Source organism: Eumetopias jubatus, unplaced genomic scaffold, assembly GCF_037043125.1.
Source record: "Eumetopias jubatus isolate StellerSeaLion01/CBP00866 unplaced genomic scaffold, mEumJub1_p1.0 scaffold_16, whole genome shotgun sequence".
NCBI lineage: Eukaryota > Metazoa > Chordata > Mammalia > Carnivora > Otariidae > Eumetopias > Eumetopias jubatus.
In genome coordinates, this window is record NW_028274822.1 from 60,705,460 (window position 1) to 60,726,232 (window position 20,773).

General features: G+C 40.9%; 1 protein-coding gene across 7 annotated transcripts in view; it reads right to left on the bottom strand.

Moving 5' to 3' along the window:
- The window catches only part of PIEZO2 (piezo type mechanosensitive ion channel component 2), a 588,882-nt gene that overhangs the window by 95,363 nt on the left and 472,746 nt on the right, over positions 1–20,773 (bottom strand). For 2 of the 7 annotated variants that reach the window (XM_088019743.1, XM_088019741.1), the window contains exons 20-21: positions 4,292–4,321; positions 2,224–2,384 (exon numbers count right to left, since the gene is read on the bottom strand). The exons of the other annotated variants lie outside the window; for them this stretch is intronic. In XM_088019743.1, coding sequence (XP_087875869.1) covers positions 2,224–2,384; positions 4,292–4,321 — 191 coding nt within the window. The remainder of the gene's footprint in view (positions 1–2,223; positions 2,385–4,291; positions 4,322–20,773) is intronic. 7 annotated transcript variants of the gene reach the window in all.

Genomic DNA, 20,773 nt, shown 5'->3' on the forward strand with positions numbered 1-20,773 from the left:
TGATGGTCACCAGAGGGGAGGTGGGTGGGGGATGGGTGAAGTAGGTGACAAGGCTTAAGGAGGGCACTTGTGATGAGCACCTGGTGTTGTATGGAAGTGCTGAATCACTGTAGTGTACATCTGAAACTAATATCACACTGTATGTTAGCTCACTAGAATTTAAATAAAAACTTAACAAAATAAAAAATAAAAAGACTTCTAACTTCATGAGAACAAAAAGAGATCAGAGTGTGGTTCTTTTCTGTGACCTGACAAGTCTAAATAATGAAGTGAGATTCTGTTTGCTCTCTGAGGTAACTATAGGACTTTCTATTACCTGGGAATGATCAGAAAGTTTTGCAGTCAGGGACATGGAGAAAACTTTCTCTGTAGAATACATTTTAAAGGGACAGTTGAGGTCTGAAATGAAGTGATTTTTATGATTACAGCCCACGTGTTCTGATCGCTTGATACTGCAGTGACGTTAATAAGAATCAGTCATGAGGGGAAGCCCAGAGGCTGAAGTCAGTGCGTGGAGGACAGAGCTCATGATGTCCAAGGATCAGGCAGGAACTCACTCTTTGGGGCCGGAAACCCCTTATGCAGGTGGAATAACAGGATTTGAAACTAGGGTGACACACTTTGGGGCTAACTTTCTCACAAGGGGATTCTGGCAGATGTTAGCAGCAATGGGAGCAGTTTTTCTCTGAGGCATGAACATCTGATGTGCTTTAAAGTTATAAGTGAAAGAGATGGAATTAGGGAGGAAAGTTCTGGAAGTCTACACAATGTATGAATCCTAGAGAAGGAAATGGTCATACGGCATCAAAGGCCTTTTTCCTAATGGTGTAACGGGATGAACAGGTCATGACGCTTTATCAACTTGATAGTCTATGTACAAGACATTCTTGGGACTCATTAGGATGATTTTAACAAATATATGCCTGCCTTTTGTTTAGGATTTGTAAGAAGTGGTATCATTGAACTCTTCCTTTCTCTTTCTGAACTCCATAGGATGGATTTCAGATAGTGGATTTTCCGTGCCCTACTCACACTAACTTCTTTCATTTAATGCCCATTGGCATCATAAAATGTCTTCTCTGCAACAACTTCTCATGCCGTCCAAAGACATCTGTACATCAGATTTGGTTAATTCCGAAATGACCTTTGCTATTTGTAGCCAAATGCCTTCTCTCGCCCTTCTTCGTTGCTCTTTAATTCTCTACCCTCGAATTCTTTCTGAATTGGTCAATTTACGTCTACAGATGCTTAAACATCTTTGTCTTCAATGAATACACATGGCAGGCTAGATTTTAGTTCTAATTAATGTATAGACTGTTAACAGTGGAGTGCATGTCCCTTTCTGCTATAAATCTCACAGGTAGAGTAGTTTCTGTTTTTATTCCCACCTGGCAGTGATGATGGATCCATTCCAGATGGTTTGTATGAAGTAGAGAATTGTCTAGTTTAGACTGGGGAGCTCACATTAAGGTTCATCTCTTAGTTACCTACTTGTGAAACTTTTAGGTTTATGTTGTTGTAGTTGTAATATGATATTATTTAACTTTTTAAAAATTAGAGGCAGGAGTTCCCTGACTGAATTTTTAGAGGGCAAAGACTCTTTGAATTGTCACTCAAAACTAGTCCAGAGAAATGAGAAATATGTGTAAATTATCTGCTGAATAAATTGAAAAGAGCTAATCTCTTCATAGTCAGCATCAAATAATTGTTGGCTGAATGATGCCTCCCCTCCTTCTAGATGAGAAAAGAGAACTGCAATACAATGTTGAAACACGGTGTCTTGTCTCAAAACATCCAGTAATAAACAAGGTGAACTCTGGCACAGATTTTACTAAATTTGGGAAGCTGAGTTTACTCCTTGGTAACATAAACTGGCATATTATTGTTTTCCTCAAAGAGAGTTTATGCACAGGTAGTACAAAAGAGCAGCCTACTCTCGCACAATTCAACTAAAGACTCCATGGAAATAAGTAACCCTTCTGATATGACCAAGCCAAGGAGGAACTAAGCCAGGAGCTTCTTTCTGCCCTGCTATGTTTCCTACGTCTCAGGACAACTGCCCTTTGGTTTTCTACATGTCAAAGTGTATGTGCTGTCTCTGAGGCTTGGTGTTCTAATTTAATGGGGATTTCATTTAAAATAAAATCATGGACAGTTGGGAAAGGAAAGCGATGACCCACTGTGGTTTTGTTTGGCCTGAAGATACAACAAATGTTCACTTGCCTCTTTCACAGAAACCCAGATAATGTACGATGAAACAATTTTGATGATATGTAACTCCAAAATCCACCACATGAACACCTGCAGCTTGTGGAAATACTCCAGGAATTTTAAGAAGAGCACAGTGAGGCGGTCAATCACCAGATGCCATTTGTTCCTTAAATCTGCAAAATAGGAAATTCACCCAAGGGCATAAAACGTTGTGGGTTTTTTTTTTTTTTTTGCATTATTATTTAAAGCAGATCTTGTAACATTCAGGTTGGAAGGAGAAGCTGCAAAATAATAGTGATGGATGAATTCTAAGAATTTCAAAATCTGGAGGAATGGGGTCTAAAAAGTCCCACATCATGATGATTTAGACGTCATGCACCAAGACTCTAAAGGACAAGGTTGCTCTCCTTAAATTCATTAAATCAGCATGAAGGAGTATTTTTTGACCTTATTTACTCTTATTTACTTTATTCCCTAATTTCTTGGGAATATTAGGTAACTGAGCTCCCTTGAAATGACACTTATCTTCCAACAACCGCGCTTCTGTAAGTTCCGGGAGCTTAAAGAGGGAGTGGACAAAGCTCACTGGTCACCCTGTTGGAGCGAGCGGCAAGAGCCTGCTCCTTGTTGCAACTGAGAGTGAACACTGAGTGTCTGAATGACCCAGTCCCAGTTCACGAAATGGGGTCAGACTCACCCTAATCATAATTTTTAATCATATTAGTCATCTCCTTCTTTCCACCTTGTGCTAAGTAGTAATATTTTGCAGACTGGGGTCATGCTTCTGTTTAGAAGGGTTGTTCATGTGAATGGAAGTCACCACAGAACTATTTTGTGGCATCAGAATGTCACCACATGTGTGGACAAAAGCTCATGAGCCCAGACAGATAAGACCTGAGCATCTCTAAGTAGCTTCTTCTTCACATGGCTGGGGTGGTTGTGGTAGTTATTGTCTTCAGTTCTAAAAGTTTCAGAAGGTCTCAGTTATTGTGAAAAATGCTTATATACAATAGTATAATAGTTGATACAAAGATTTCAGTCATAACCGAGCATAATTTAGAGGTGTAGATGGCAGGTATATGAGGGAGTGCCAGAACAAAGTACAATCCAGTTTTTGGTGAGATCCTTTTAGTAAAGCTCAAAACCTTCATGCAGTAGTAGAGCAAATCTTAGTCCTGGGTCCTTGGTCCCACCGAGCTTTGTTCTCCTTCACCCTGAGGAACAGCCATTGCTTAGACATGGACAGGGCCATTCTGGGTCCCTCTCAGGGTCTTCTGAGATGAGGGGGTAAAAGGGACCAGGTTTGGGGGAATTTGCCTTTGGGAGGGATCTTCTGCCTTGTGCTTTTTCATTTTCTAATCCTTTAAAGCACAGAGCACCAGAACAGACTAAGCATTCTGCCTTCTCTGTCAGATAAGGCGTCCTGATCACCACGGACGCTCAGTTCTCGTCATGCCCTATGAAACGTTACCTCAAGGCTATAAAGAAAATCAGAAAAAAGAGCCTAAAGAATAAAGAGGGAAAACCTAAACTGACAATGACAACAAAAAGACCTCTAGGACTTGGCTAGACATGATAATTATCTCATCGCTCATTTGCCCCTCCAGTTCCTAGGTCCTAAAACATTAGGACTGAACTATAAGTATGCTCTTAATTACCAGTTCCCTGGAGAAGTCCCAGACTGGTTTCTTTGAGAATGCATTTGAAAAGGCCCTGTCTAGAACTTTCTGAAATTCTACATAGTTGCCTACCTCTGCTGCTGGTAGGAAACATCCCTGACTAGGTTTCTGACTGAGCCCAGGTAAGAACCACACACACAGCCTGAGCCTGGCGGGGACCACCTCTGGTGGCTCAGGAGCTGACAATCAGCCATCTGCTCTCTTCTGCTACCTCAGGATCACAAGGAAAGGATGGGAGCAATTGGAACCGCACTGTTGTAACTATAGCAGCCAAAAGACCACAGCCCAGCTTCTACTTCATGGACTGGATCAAATCTCTATCCACCTGGAACAAGTCTGTTTCATTCACTGAGTCTGTCAGCCAGGATTTTCTGAGCCCCTGTTGGTCGTGGGCGGGTTACCTGATGTCTCTTCCTCCTCCTCGTCCTCCTCTTCCTCCTCCTCCTCGCTGTCTTTCCCAAGCTCAGCCTTCTCAGGGCACCCCTCTGGTTTGTCATCCCCACGCTCGGCCAGCTTCCTGATGTCCGGCTTCTCCAGGCTGGCGGTCAGATTCATCATGGCAAGGTCCGGAAGGCTGCCTTCGGGGTGGGCCAGTCTGTTGGCAGAGAGCAGCCAAGTCAGGAGAGGAAAGAGTGCGGGAGAGATCTGAGTGAGGGGCAAGTAAAAGGAGGATAAATAAAAATGAAAATCAGTGCAGGTGCACAGGCCTTGCAATGTGGGGTTGTTAGTGTCTTGTCACTTTTTTTTTTTTTTAAGCTCTTTCTAAAAACAAACTGTAAACTCAGTTAGGTCTTGTTAGCTTTTCCAATTCGGGTTCTAATGATTAGTCAGAAATGAGAGCTATCAACACCTAAACTTGACATTTTTCCCGGAGGAGAAAATGGTCAGAGTTTAGGATGTAGAAGCATGAAATGGCAATCATGTAGAGCAAGCATTTCATGGCTTCACGGGGGACTTACTCATTTTGGTGGATTGGTAATTTTTTCTTGATGCTGCTCAAAGTAATTGAAATAGAAAGGAAAAAAAAAAAGGAGATGAGAACAGAAGAATTATAAGGAATGTCAGAGATCACACATCATGCTACATATCATTCACTATCGCATTCCTGTATGCGTTTGTGGTAAGTCCTAATGCCAAGTGCATTCCAGGATGGCGTCAATAGAGTGCTTTTGCTATGAACCCTGGGTTTGGCGGCTGAGTTGAGAGTGGACAGGATTGCAGGTCATAAAGGGAAGAACGTATAGACGACAGAGGCAAATCATGTCATGCTCTTTTAGTAATGCAGCAAACCATCCCACAAGAATCCAGTCATTCACACTCTAAATAGGATTTTTAAAAATTACTCTTAAATAACGTGTAATCGCAGTCAACCTTTGCACAGGCTCATCCCACTCTGCTGTCATCTAAAGCAATATGCAGTGGAGGCAAAATGCTTTCAGGAGTAAGAAGTCTGCATTAGGTCCCAGTCTGCAGGCACTGGTGCTTACTGGGGGACTAGCAGTCATGGGGACATGGGGTGTGACAGCCCAGGTGAGGCACGGCGACAGTTTCGCTGAGCCCGGACAGCAGCCAGAGCATTACAATTTATTTCATACTGGACAATAATGAGTACCATCTTCCTCCTAAATTGTTAGAAAGTAGATCTTTTTCCTCATAGCCAATTTGAAGGAACATTTGTGGGCAATAAAGAATATCAGGGAAAGATCCACTGGAAATACTGAGAGTCTTCTCCATTTATAATAATTAATGTATATTTCAGCCTGGTTGTAACAGGATGGACAATTAATAATGTTATCCTACCTGTATAATTGTGGGCTCTGAGCATATTATTTAACCTTTCTGAAATTCACTTTTTTTTCTGTAAAATGAGTAAGTTTGGCTAGATAAAAACCTACACTTATTTGCAACTCATTGATTTTATATTTGAAACACATCTGTGAAGCTGGGTAACTATTGCAATGAATCTGCATTGTCCTTAGACTTTTAGAGTTTTATCATTCAAAAGTAATTCCTCTTAACAGGGTGCCAAGCAGGTAAATTATGGAATGCAGAAACATTGTGAATTGAATAAAGAAAGACCATCCTGAGGATGGCTCCACATTGGTGGAAGGAGTTACGATGACATACCACTTTCTTGTTTTCCAAAGCTAGTCAATCCACCCTCCTGTCTTTGGGGAAGTTCCCCCCACCCCCCACTCCTGAAACTCCAATACCATATTTTACACACCAGCACTGCATGTCAAATCACAGGGGGCATATATGCTGTTCTTGCTTTGCTGGGACTCTGCATGTGAAATGGTGTTAAGTGTAAAAGCAGTCAGCTGTCACACAATTGCCAATATTTATATCTCTTCAGCATTGGCAGGGGACGCATTTTGTAAGTGAGACGATACCTCTCATTATGACATTTGGTGGAAGGATGACCTTCTTGGAGTGCATTTTTACCATTCTACATCAGTACTGCCACGACTTAGTACTGACAAGAAAAACAACTTGCCAAGAATTAGAGCTAATTAATGGAATGAAACTTACAGAGATGAGGCTGTTTCTGCAGCTGTCATGCTGGCTATATAACAAAAAGTCCTCAAGCGAAGAGATCCCCAAAGTGTCTTGCCATAGGCAGGGCATATTGAGGGGAGATTAGCGAATGAAGGAATCAAAGAGAAACACTAGAGTAAACCTTGTGGAAGTGTGTCCAGAAGGTGGACTTCTGGAAACTTGTAACAGTCTACAAGAGATCTGGGACAAGATAATGTTGGGGAGAGAAGAGAACCGAATATCTGTGTCTGAACCAAGTATCTGCACATTTCCGTCTGACATAATCCTTGGGAGGAAACCGGGTATGTAAGATCCAGATGCCTTCTGGAGCAGTCTAAAGTCGGGAGCTTGTAATGGATGACAGAGAAAAAAGGGAAAACCTGTATCAGCCTGTTGTTTACTAGACTCTAGGAGTCTGTTAACTGAGAAATTGCATGAGAAAATCCGTGTGCACAAAATATGTACAGATGAAAATAGTTTTAGTGCCTGGAGTTTATGATTTTACAAAGGACACCTGTGTAAAGTCTTTCATTTTTCTTCAATTTTTTCATAGCAGTTTTTTTGAAGGCAATACAAAATAAGGTTAAAGCATGCTCATTGGAATCAGAAAGACTCAGATTCAAGCCTCACCTAGACAATTTACTAGCTAGATGATTTAGCAAAACTCCCTACTCTGTCCCCTAAGTCTCAGTCTGCTGATCTGCAAAATGGAATAATAGCACCTACTTCACAGGATGCTGGGAAAACTAAGGTGATTTCTGTTAAGCTGTTAATACAGTGCTTCGCACACAGGGAATAGTTTTAAAGTAAAGAACCATCTGCTAATGATAGATCTTCATGTACCGCTTTGATAATTTGTATCATGAAAAGGCGGAGTTAGAAATATGTCTTTGCAAGGGACCACACCATGCTGGACACCACCATGCTGGGACAAGGGCTCAGCTTGGACTATAACTCTGTCATTAGCACATTCTTAACAGAACTTGTATATTACAATGGCCATTTGGAAGAAAAAGAGCAAAGATTTCTTCTTTGGGAGTCTGTGTCCACCATTCTCAACCTTCTGTGCTCTCTGCTGTCTGCCCACCACCTGCCACCATGCATTTGCTGAGGCTGGGCTGCTGCGCAGGTGGGGCTCTCTGCACAATGTGGAGCTCATGGGCAGAACTAGCCCCCAGTTTGCCATAGTGAACAGCTGGACTGAATCTCCTCTCCTAGAAAGCCTGTGTACGTCAGTGTAGATATCCCCCGCCCAATAAATTTTAAAAAGGGATCCTGTTATTTCAAAAAGTAAATTGGTAACCACACTCCCTGAAACTTACAATATAGGTAATTCTGTGCTGATCTTCGTGTGCAGATGATCTAATCAGCACTTGAAGGAGATTTATAAATAGACATGGTGATCAACTGGATTCTCAGAGAACCCCCTCCCCCACTTCCTTAAAACCCACCTTTTTGCATGCTTTTCCCCACTATGGAGTTCATTTTCTTTTCTTTTGCATTGTCTTTATCCATGCCTATAACTTCTTCACCTTGCTTTTACAATGCTCCGGGCTCTGCGCTGTAACCCTCTTACTGACTGACCATTTCTCCTTCCGCAGTCTAACAAAGCAGGTGATGTTCTCTTTGTGTTTTCACTCTTTCCTTCTGCACCCACAGCTTTCTTTATACGGTTCTTTATACGGTCCTTGATGCGTGCATCTCTCCATTTGTATCTACTTAATTTTAATCTAATGATGGTTCTGGGGGCTCTTCCTTTGAGGGTGGAAAGCCAGTCTTAACTCTCCTGGGCTCCCTTGCAAAATGTAGCACTGGGCTTGGTATACAACGTGACTCACTGAAGTTTGGCCAATAGATTCTACACACACCACATGGGCATTCTTATTTGAAACAGAAGAAACAAATTATGTTACATGGACAGTTGAAGAAACCTAATTCTGTATTGGGAACTAACTTTGAGTAAATATATGAAACCACATATTAAGGTAGTTTCCATGAAAGAAAATGGAAAGTCTACCATTGTAACATCTCCTTAGTCTAAATTCCACTTATTTTTATGACTGTTCTAATTTGGAATATGTAGTAATGTAAACTGCACCCACCCTATTCATTAGACTATTAGAGAAAAGAGGTGTCTTGCAAATTTCTAGTGTTTATAACTAATATTTAAATAATATTTATACTGCTTAAGATTATTTTCTAGAATGTATACACACTTTTAGAAGATGGTATTCACAGATGAGCACTTGATTTGTAAGTTTAATATCACATCTTAAATGGGCATGGTAGTAATTTCCTCCAAAAAAAACCTACTCAACAAATTGGGTGTAACATGGCCCTAGGTTCGCCATATGACACAGAAATGACCATTATTCCTGTTGAAATATTCTAATTCATTCTGTTTAGGAATTCAGTTGGAACTTCCTCTCAATTATTCGTATCATCAAAATTTTATCAGTCACCCACTGTCCTTACCACCCCTACCTCACACCTTGTTAGATCATGCCTACATTTTAATCAACCCAGAAGCTGAATGTAGGTATGTCTTCTCTTTCATCCAGAACTTACATTTACAAACACTTTATTCTGCTTATGAAATAACACTGAGCATACAAGGAAGAAATTATGGAAGAAAGAAAGCTTAATTAAAGGATTGACTTACTATTTTCATCAAGACCAGGTCCTATTCAAAATTGGACATGCTTTACACACAGCCTTTCAGAAACACAGTGAGGGAAGAGTTTATTGGGTAACATCTTCCCTGGGGAACGACTTTGGCCTTTTTTAATAAGCATTCAGACTAAAATGAAAGATTCCACAGCAAAGAAGATAGTGCTAACAGTGGAATGTTTTGAGTCTTTAATTATTTTAGATGACTCTGGATCTTGATCATTCTAAGAATTCCTGAGTGCATTCCCTGGCCTTGTGACTTGGGTTAATGGGGATAGGCATTCTCTCAAGAGAGAAGTCTGAGACAACCAGAACCATAACTTGTATCAGCCCCTCCTGTTAGAGCCCATCAAACTGACTTCTGCCTTCTTAAGTGTCCCAGCCATCTCCTCATATAGCAAATGATAAATACTTTACGGGAAGAAACAGAGACAGAAAGAGATGGATGGACAGGGGAAGAGGGAGAGAGGGAGAGGGATGGATGGAGGGATATGGGAGTAGAGGGGAGTGAGGGGGAGAGGGAAAGGAGGAGAAGGGGAGGTGAAGAGAGATTGAGAGAGAAGTTCCTTATGTTTAGAGAGATGAAATTTCAATTGTTGCTCAAGATGTCCAGCTAGAGTCTTTATCTTACTTCTCTGCCTATCAGCTAAAAACCCGAGGTTGACTCTCCTCTCTCAGGTTGTCAACAAAACTAGCTCCCAAAGGAACCAGCCAGTCTTCATCTCTCCTTCTTCAGTGATCTGCACAGTGATGCACTAATTTTTCACACTTCTTTCTAGAAGTTTTGGTCCCCAGGCTTTGCTATTTGGTTGTCTGCCTTGGGATTTTACTTAAGAGAAAAGCGAATGGAATAGAAAACCAACAGATCTTTCAAAGAGTTATTCTGCTAATTGGATTTATTGCAAAATACATGTTTCTATGAACTAAATTACTGGCTTAGGAGTGGATATTTTAATTCACTTATTTAATGAAGTCAGGATAGCTTTAGGAAATTAGATCCCAAAGGATCTTTTTCTCTGTACTCTTAGGGAAGTTGAGGATAACTCTGCAAACAACACTTATCAAAGCTTACTCTTTATTATGTGTGGTCATCTGCATGTTTTATCTCCCCAGCTGGGTGATAGGGCTCGAAGGTAGGGCCCTGTCTCAGTGCCCATCTCTGCATCTTTTGTGAAATCTGGTGATGTAAAAGATCTTTCTTCAATATGCTAATCTTTCAAGTTGGGGTATATTTGAAGAAACCAATATCTTAATTTTCTTTTAACCATATAATTGTTGTAACTATTACCACTTCGTTCAGGAAATATCCACTGAGGGTCAACAGATGGGTGAGGCCCTGAGGTAGGTGATAAGTGGACACGTGGTGAATTATACAAGGACTCCAGGCCTGAGGGAGGAGCTGACGCCTCTGGCAAGGGAGATAAGACAGGCAGGCAGACAGAGTGTCAGAAGGCAGCAATGATACACTGGGCTGTGAAAATTCAGAGGAAGGGCAGAATATTGTAGCGGGGAAAGTTGGCATTTGTGGGCAGGTTTGTGGAGGAGGTGGTTCTTGAGCTGAGCTCTGAGTGATGTGTTCAAGAGAGCAATAAGCTCTCAGGCAAGCATTGAGCTAATTTACCAAAGAATAAAAGTAACGGGGCATCCATTTGAACCAAGACCAAAGGTTGAGCACCAGCTGAAGACCCTTGGAAACCTCTGAATCCACTTGCAGCACCATTCAGGATAAACATGAAATGGTTTGGTTGGCAAAATACATCCATGAGCATACCTGAAGACCACTGTCCACTATCTGATGACATCATTTACTATCTGATGACATCATTTTTCGTTTACAAAACAGCGAAGTGTTTAACGCACCAAGAAACCGTTAAAAACAAACAAACAAACAAGAGAGAAAACATTGAGGTACCCACCTATTTATTATTAGATATACGCGCCCATTGACTTTGGCATGGCTACGAGGTGAGAGATGGAAGCACAAGGTGGCATGCGGATGAGGAGACAGGTGGGAGAGAGAAAGAGGAGACTGTTAGAGAGCAAAGAGGTAGACTGTCTTGCAAGCTTTAAGTATTCAGGTGTGTGCTCATCGATACTTCCATGCACGACGACGAGTCAGGGCAGCCAGGGTCAGGAGCAATGCGAAGTTAGATTAGTCAGGAAAAATGCTTGAAGGGAACAAGTTGCTCCATTCTTCTCGTCCCTCCCCCTCTCACACACTTGACTAAAAATTGGTAATGTTTCAATTTTCAGAGCACAGTTATCAAGTAAAAGACAATCTAAAAGATGAATTCTTGCTCTTTCCCCCAAATTAAAAAAAAAATCCTACTAAGTAACCATATGCAACATAGTATTCCCTAGGTTTTCTAAGACTGAAGTTAAACAAAGTCATTTTGTTTCTATATGCATGTTCTAAAAGAAAGTATGGACAAATTGCAGGGATGGATATTTAATTATACAATGGATATTTCACACATTATTATTAAATATATACGTTATCAGAGACTGTTATTCCCAATTTGTGGGCCAGATTTTGTAAAACATCTACAAAGGAGGCAGGAGCAGAGAAGGCAAAGCATGACAGTCAATCCCAACTCTAAATACTTCTTTCTCTTCCTCATTTTGATCTTAATGTGGTCACTTATTAAGGGCTCCAGGGACAAAAAAAAAATATTGTTAGTAAGGAAAATACCCGGATGGGAACAAGTTGCTTAAAAAGATGGGATATATATCCTACGCTCAAAGTTAAAATTTGGGGACTTTTATATTAAACTGTTACAGGAAATCCCAAAACACGGAACTTGAATTTGAACCAAATCTTGAACTCTATAAGTTCTTAGAAAACTGTTTTTCGAAGAACTAAAAATGAAATCCCATGTTCCTAACCTCTTTAGGTAGCTGGCCTTGTATACTCTCTCATCACTCTATGTCTTCTTGGTAGAAAATTGTTCAGGGCATGCTCGGGGCTAAATCCATGGCCACGAGGAAGGCAAGCAATGACCTCAAATGGCTACAGATCATTTAGATCTTCTTTCTCCTCTTGCCATGGCATGGAGGGTGAGGGCTGTGAGTGGAACAGCCATGGAAACGGAGAAAACATCTCCACATGAGACTGTAGTCCTTCCCCAGAACCCACATAATTAAATAATGTTCTACATGCTTCCAGGGAACTCCGAGGAACAAATTCCATTTTCACATACCCTAGGTCTCAAAAATTGTGATTCTTTTGGGCTGGTACAATCTTTGTTGAGCTGCATGGTCTCCTACAAAACTGTGGTCCTGAAAATCTCTATTTTCCTGGAAACTGTAACCTATATCTCTATTTGATTGTGTGACATTAGATTCAAAGACATGATAATAAGAGCAAGGGCAGGAAAAAGCTCCTACATCCTGGAGGAACTTGGCACGAGGAGAAAAATAGAGATCCAAGGGAAGAAAGGCATTTAGAAGAAAAAAAAAATTAAAGGCATCATTAGCAATTGCCAATCATTACATTTCTTTTACAAACATATAAATATACTTTGCTTACCAACAGGTTTTTCTTGATTATTGAATATGACCTTTTGAACAAATGGTGCTGGTTATAATGAAATAAAGCATGTTACCTTATCAGAGTTAAACATCAAATACTAATTTTATCCCCAGCATTCACAAGCAATGTCAAAAAAGTCCTCAAAAATACTTCTACTAATTATTGATAAATCTCATTTTCCTATAAGGGCACTGTGTTTGTAAGCTTTTAATCTTAGGGTGACTTCTTTTGCTAATAAGTTTGCCTAGAAGTAATCTCTCTTAGGGGGCTCCCAGACTTCTAATAACTACCTTATTTTTCCTAATACTTGATTATCACTGAGGGTAGCCACTGACCCCATCTGTGTCCTCTCCCTGGTGGGGTGTTGGGAGGAGACAGGTTTTAGCTGAGCTTGCTTATTGATGGTGCCTTGACAGAATAAGAAATAAATGCCCGATAACTCTGGATTCTACTGGTTGGGAGCCATTCACAGACTGAAAGGCATCTGGAGCATACTCAGAATAAAAAGGAAATGTAAACTCTGGTCCAAAAAACACAAAATGGAAAAGAAATCTGCTGGCCATCAATAAATAGATAGAGATTATAAAATGGTTTTCATCACCAAATAAAAGAGTCTTGGAGTTATCTACGACTCCAGTCCCTAGTATAGAAGAAAACTGAACATTTGGTAGTTCATAAAACTGTGCGTGATGAAATACTACTTCATCTTCTTTTGCTGTGCTCATTGTTTCCCTTGAAAAAGAATTCAGAGCGAGTCAAAAGGACTAAAGGGGATTGTCGGCTGGCACCTGCCCTCCCTCCATACAGCCCTTTGCTTCGTTGGTTGCTTAACAAGGGTTTTTCCAGGAAATGAATCATAAGCTAAATCTGAAGCAAAGAGAGAAATCAGTATGAATGTTCATTAGAAGAATGCTTGAAATTTCCCTGTAAGGGAACCGACTCTGAAATTTGTGATAAAACCATTGTGGTTGCAACACACAGGGGCCTGGAGAGAGACACCTCATCTGTTGCTTGTAAGCATTTTATATATTTATAGATGAGAAGACAACAGAGAGCTGATAAAAGCAAACACTGTCATCACTTTAGTTCCTTACATGATCTGCTGATTAGTAGTAGACTGCACTTTCTATCCTTTTAGTGGAAGTTCATTTCCAAAGTGGAAGGAAAAATTCTGCACATCACATTTTGGTACGCTCTTGCTTCTTCACTGGTTGTTAGCACAACAGAAAACTCATCCTCTGAATCAGCCAGATTTCCTTAATGTTCTAAAAACACATCACGGCCCAGACACAAAATAGCCATCGCCAACTCTCAAGTATTTGCATCTGCGCAGCTAATTTAAATTTACTCACGTGACGATCAAGATCACTTTGCATTAACCAGTCATGAGTCACTATGTATTGTTTCAGAAGCTGTCATAAAATACTCCACATTTTTTTCTCATTTCTTTTTCTTACTCACAGGTGGGTACCCATGGAAAGCTTAAGGTTGAAATTCTAAGGTTAGTTATTGGCTTCCTGCAGGGGCCCAACACTCTCCACAGTAATGACAGTTATCTTTCTAAACTCTAAGGGTCTAATCATGTCACATTTTTTGCTGTATTTATATAGCAGATATATAAATATATGTTTATATATTATATGTATTCTAATATATATCTTATATGTTACATATTATGCTTACCTTATACATTATATTCATATATATGTATTTCTATTACAGAAATATAAATAAAACTAAGTGTAATAAATGAAAAAAAAATGAAGTGGGGAATTAAAGTGGTTGCGCCCAGAGCAAGAGGCTCGTGCTTCTTGCAAGCTCTCACCTGTAGATGGCGCTGTCTTCCTTGCTAGGAATGGACTTCAGGTCTGTGAGCTCCAGAAACCGATCATGGAAGTAGTGAAGGTGTAAAATGCACACCAACAGAAAGGAAGTTGGGATGAATATGCGAGTGAATAGTTCTGCCACGGTAAACTGTTTTAAGCCAAGATCCTCGAGCCTGTGAAACAAAAGAAAATGAAATGAAACAAAAAGCAATTGCCTTTCTTAGGCAATGAGCGCACTTTCTTTTTGCTATAAATCATATCATAGTCCTTCACTGTCCGGTTACACCATTTCTTGCAACCCTCTCTCCCATGCATTTGCTTTGGTTTTTGTCTCCATCAATCCAACTGACCTACTCTTCCAGCGGTCAGTAACAACCTCAATATTGTCAAATTCAGTGGCTGCTTCTCTATCTTTAATTCTGCCTCTAGTCCTTCTTGAAATAATTCTGGTCTTGGTGCCGCCACACTGGCCTGGTTTTTCTCTTCTGTCACTGTCTCCTCCTTTTTTATTGGACCTCCAGATGTGAAATAGCCCCAGACTTCAGTGTTGAGTCTCTTCTCCACTTATTTTTCCCTAGGTTATCTCATAAGTCCCAGGGATTTATACATCATCTTACCACCAAATGACTCAAATGTGCATTTACAACTCAGGCTTCTCCCGTGGACTCTTGTGCCCAAATGTTTACCAGAAGTTGTTGGTTTTTTTTGTTTTTCACAGTTATTTCATATTGTCTTCCAAACACTGTTCTTGGCTTCCTAGTTTTGCTCAGCGACGCTCCTCTCCAGCCCTGCCCCCCACCTGAGTCTTCCCTGGTGCCACCGCCTACCCTATGCTACATTCTGGAATCAGGAACTCTGTCTTTTTCTGCCTTCACATCTCATTCTCACATTTCTGTCGGCCTCCTAGGCATCTCTTGAAGCTGCCCACTTCTGTTACCCGTCTCTGTGCCACCTACTCTAGATGAAACCACCATCATTTCTCACAGGACCCCTGCTGTTGCTGGCTAACCCGCCCTGTGGTTTCTACTCTTGCCCTCTGACAGCACTTTTTTTCAGCCCACCAAGTGTTCCTTAAAGACTTAAAATTTTCACCCAGAATAAAATGCCAACACCACTACCTATGAGCCATGCACATCCTGGGCGCCTGGCTGCATTCTCCACCTCTGCTCCGTCCACTGTCCCCCTTGCTCCTGGCAGCCGAACCGTCCTCTGCTTCCTCGTTCATGCCAAACTCAGTCTTGTCTCACGATCTTCACATTTGCTGCCAGGATGCTTTTCTGCATCTCAGCTCCCAACTTGTACACTTTCCTTAAGCCCTTCAGGTGGAGTTTAAATGGCACCTCCTCAGGGAAGCCTGTCCTGACCACTCTATTTATAGTCTGTATCCCCCACTGTTCACTGCCTCAGCCTCTTGTTTGTGTCCTTCACAGACTTGCCACAATTTGTAATTATTTTTTTTGCACAATTAAGCAGGGTTGTTTTTTGTTTTTTGTTTTGTCTCCTCCACTAGAATGTAAACTCTGCAGTGCTTAGACTCTGTCTGTCTTGCTCCCCGATGTGTCCCCAGGCAGAGTCAGTGTCTGGCACCTGGGAGGCGTTTGATAAATATTTATTAAATAAATGTTAAAGATGTGTCAGCCTAACTACATGGCGAACTTTCCTTTTAAACTTTTCTTTTAGCCACCTCAGTATATTCATTCAGCTCTGTGTAACTCATTTCAGAAGTTTACAGCAGCAAATCCGAAAAGGCTACAGTGCATGCACAGATCTGTCACACGCACATGAACAATTATTTCCTTATCAGTAGTCTTCTAGCACTTTTTCTATGGCATCAAGCACTCCTTAGAATCTTTGCACCAGCTCCATAAATGAAGAGAGGCGGCTGCTTTATATTATAAGCCTATGAATCAACTGAACTGCTGAATGAGCTCAACTTGGAAAGTAGAAGGCCTGACCAGCAAAGGACTAAGCAGGTATTTCACGTGCAGCGGACATTTAAAAACGTTATTTCATTAAAATGGGGTCAAAAATGCACTTTTTGGTCAATATTCATCAAGTACATACTCTACATGTCAAGCCCAGGGCTCGGCAGAGAGACCACAGACTGACCTGTTCTCAAGGAACTTATAGACACTGATGACATCAGTTTTACTAAAACCTCCCCTCCAGATGGCTGAACACCATGCATGCAGCTCTTCATCCTGTTTGTCCCTTTCACAGTCCATTTTACACCAAATTGCTTACTTTTCTTTTTTCAACCCAGTCATATTTTGCCACAGTCCTGGGAAGTTCTCAAACTGATATGTGTAGATAAAGATAAGCACCAGCATGGTGTAAATAACCACAGACATCCAAAAGTACTTTAGAATTCGCCTCCACCACTCGTAGTGCACCTGTGAACCGGATGTTGAAAAACAAAGAAAAAAAGAATTGATTTATAAAAAAAAACTTACAAAAGCACCTCATTTATGCAAGTGTGACAGGTGATGATATTGACAAGTACTCAAAAATCAAATCTATTTCATTTTTTGGTTTTGAGGCTCTGTTCCTCATAGAGTCCACTGGATCTAGATTGGAGTCTCAGTACTGAGAGCTGCTAACTATATCTTGGGGTAAGTCGCGGGACCATTCTGAGCTTCTGTTTCCCCATCTGTAAGTACCTACTTTGAGAGCTGGAAAGAGGATGAAATCATCCTATTCATAAGCTAGTCTATTGGAGGCATTCAAGGAATGATATGGAAGATGTTGCCATCATGGTAGTTATTGTTGGGAGAAAACTGCCTCCGTTTTGAAATTCCAGTATTTAAAAGTATTTCAAAACTTCATCAATTTTGGTTGAGATATTTTTATCTCTACAGGTGAATGAGTGTAGTTGCTTTATTTGTCCTGTTGGTTGCCTGCATGAAGAGTGTCCTGTTGCACTTGTTTCTATCCCTGAGTGACAATTTTTCTAGAAGTTAAGACTGAATTGGTGGAGGGGCGCCTGGGTGGCTCAGTCGTTAAGCGTCTGCCTTCGGCTCAGGTTGTGATCCCGGGGTCCTGGGATTGAGCCCTGCATCGGGCTCCCTGCTCGGCAGGAAGCCTGCTTCTCCCTCTTCCACTCCCCCTGCTTGTGTTCCCTCTCTTGCTGTCTCTCTCTCTCTCTCTCTGTCAAATAAATAAATAAATCTTAAAAAAAAAAAGACTGAATTGGTGGAGAGGCTAACTCATTTTAGTAGAATCTTCTATAAATTCTAATGAATAAAATACTAAAGAGTTGATGCATTATGCACATATATGTGTACACGCACACACAGTCTCCTGATTCTAAAGTCTGAAGTACAAGTGAACTGGGAATCAACCCATATTTTAGATTATCTGGCCACTTTTCTTCACTGACTATTCAAAAATGAATTTAATTATACAGGTTTTTTTTTTTATCAAGAAGTTTTGAAAAACTCATGAACTTTTTTGTTTTTTTACTTTTTAAGAGCCCCAAATTTTAAAATAATGAGTAAGCTGAAGACAGTCATTTCCCCTTTTAGGCCTTCTTAATATATAATGTTTGATTTGCATTGATCACTTTAGATAATCTGCTCAGGGGATGACAGTTATTTAGAATCTTGTCAAAGGAAGCTCAATGTATTCCCAGGACAGCTACCAGGATTTAAAACAAAACAAAACAAAACAAAACAAAAAACAAACAAAACAAAACAGGACAATGGTTTACATACCTGATACAAGGCCACACAGAACAGAAACAGCACCATGTAGATGATTTTGTACATCACAATTTTACCCTCGAAGCTGACAAAGAAGAACATTCCTCCGCAGACGTAGATCCAATACTTGATGAACATGGCCACCACCAGATTGCCCAGCACTTTCATGATGTCCTGGTCGTCATCTTCCTCCACTTCCTCTTCCTCTTCCTTCTTTCTCTCTTGCTTCTCTTCCTTGGCTTCCTCTTCCTCCTTCTCTTCGGCCTCTCCTTCCATTTGTATATCTTGCTCATCATCTTCAAAATAGAAGACTGTGCTGTTATACTTAGCTGGTCCCCTGCCTGGAGCCTCACTCTGACTGGGTGTTGTGTGGGGGGCATGGAAGCGCATGTTTCATGTGTTACTCTGTGATTTGAATGATTTCGCACTGTTCCAGTAAACAAGGCAGCATTTATAATGCATCATAATCAAGTTGCATAACCTTCGTGAAATATAGTTTAAAAGATATGAACCTGGTAATATTTTATGCTCATCTTTTACAATACCTGATTTCATTTCCAGGATCCAATGACAGCTTTATGTACTGCAGGATCTAGAAAAGTTAAGTACAGTGCCCCGGACCCCGTCCCCTCCATTCCGTGGTTTTGCTTTCCACCATTTTAGTTACCGAGGTCAACAGCAGTCCGCAAGCAGATGATCCTCCTCCTGACACATGGTCAGAAGGTCCATAACAGTCTAATGCCATGTCACCTGCCTATGTCATTTACCCCATCTCATCGCTGGGCCTTTTCTTATTTCATAGCATCACTAGAAGGCCAAGTACAACACGAGAATATTTTTTGAGAGAGAGTGAGACCACATTCACATAAATTTTATTACCATGTATTATTATAATTCTTCTATCTTATTACTAGTTGTTCATGGATTACTGTGCTTAATTTATAAATTAAACTTTATCATAGGCTTGGAGGTACAGGAAATGACATAGTATCTTTAGGGTTCAGTACTATCTGCAGTGTCAGGCATCCACAGGGGTCTTGGAACGCATCCCCTATGAACAAGGAGTCCCTTGCCCATGACAATAACACAAGTTAAAATGACTATATCAATTTCAAATTCTGATTGTTTCCTGGTTCTGAAAGTGTGACCTTGGATAAACTATTTAACTTCTCTGAACCTGTTTCTTCTTCCCTTAAGTGGGAATCAGTTTTGTGAGGATTGAATGAGAGCTCATTTCTGTAAGCTCCTTGTGAGCTCCCATGTGCGCACTAACTCGGCCCCACTGGAGCCCTGGTTTTGCATCACTCCAGGTTAATGCTCAGCTTTTATCTGCTCTGAAGTATAGAGGCTTTCTGATGTATGTGGGGAGCCCTCTCTCTCTGATTCTGCTGAGCACAAAACTCTCTAGTCACACCAATTTACCTTTTTCTTCATTTTCCTGACTTCCGATTTTGATCTCAGATAAAAGAGCTTCCTTTTCTTGAAGAGCTTTTTGCTCGGTGAGGTGCTGCCTCAGCAGGAGCCAAAAAGTAATGGTGAAAAGTATCTGAAAGTAGAGAATTAGCAGAACAAGAATTAAGCCACCCATTTGAAGTGTAAATTCATTTCAACATATACAATATTTTCTCCACATTTCAGTGGAAACACAATAAATAAGCTTCTCTGTATGAGACAGAGTCGGGTAGCCACTGGATTTCACCTGAAAGTCACTGGCTTTGAAATCCCCTTTGCTGATTTCAAAGACACGAACAAGCATGTCTGAGGGCCAGGAGGTCATTCGGCAGCGTGTGGGGGCCCAGGGAAGGTGTCCCAACAGCCCAAACTACTTCCATCTGGGCCAGAAGTCAGCTTTGGCAACTGGTCTCCCCGGAGGTACTAGTCCTTGCTTTCCTGTCCCGACTGTGACATAAACACAGTTGCAACAGGAAGACATATTTCTTCCATAATACTCGTTGACTCTGCAATGTTCCTTGGGATGAAAAATTCCACAGATGGGAAAAAGAACATTTCATCCCAGAAAACAGAACCCTTTAATATCCCATTCATCTCCCAAAGCTGAAGGAAGAATTGTTCTAAGTGTCCATACTTGTATGTTAAGGTTTTGTGGAGAGCTAGGGGAAAAAAAAAAGCTGATGCTTTTGGGGAGCTCCTTCTTCAGGGGATATAGGACCTGGCACATAGTGGTTGCTTCATACTAGCTTTATGGCAATACAGTTTACCATGCCATACAATTTACCCATTTGGAGTGTGCGACTCAGTGGTTTTTAGTAAAGTCACAAAGTTGTGCGACCAACACCGCGATCAATTGTAGAATATTCTCTTCACCCCACAAGAAGCCCCAGAACAGTCACCCCGTTCCTGCCCACCTCAGCCCTGGCCAACCACTAATTTACTTTCTGTCTCTACAGACTGCCTAATCTGGGCATTTAATGTAAGTAGAATTACTTACTAAACATTCTTTGGCCGGTGGCTTCTTTTATTTGGCATAATGTTTTCAAGGCTTATTCCTGTTGTAGCCTGTGCTGGCCCCTCACTTCTTTTTCTTATTTGGTAACATTCCATTGTATGGACAGACAACATTTCATTTCTCAGTTGATGGGCATTTAGGTTGTTACA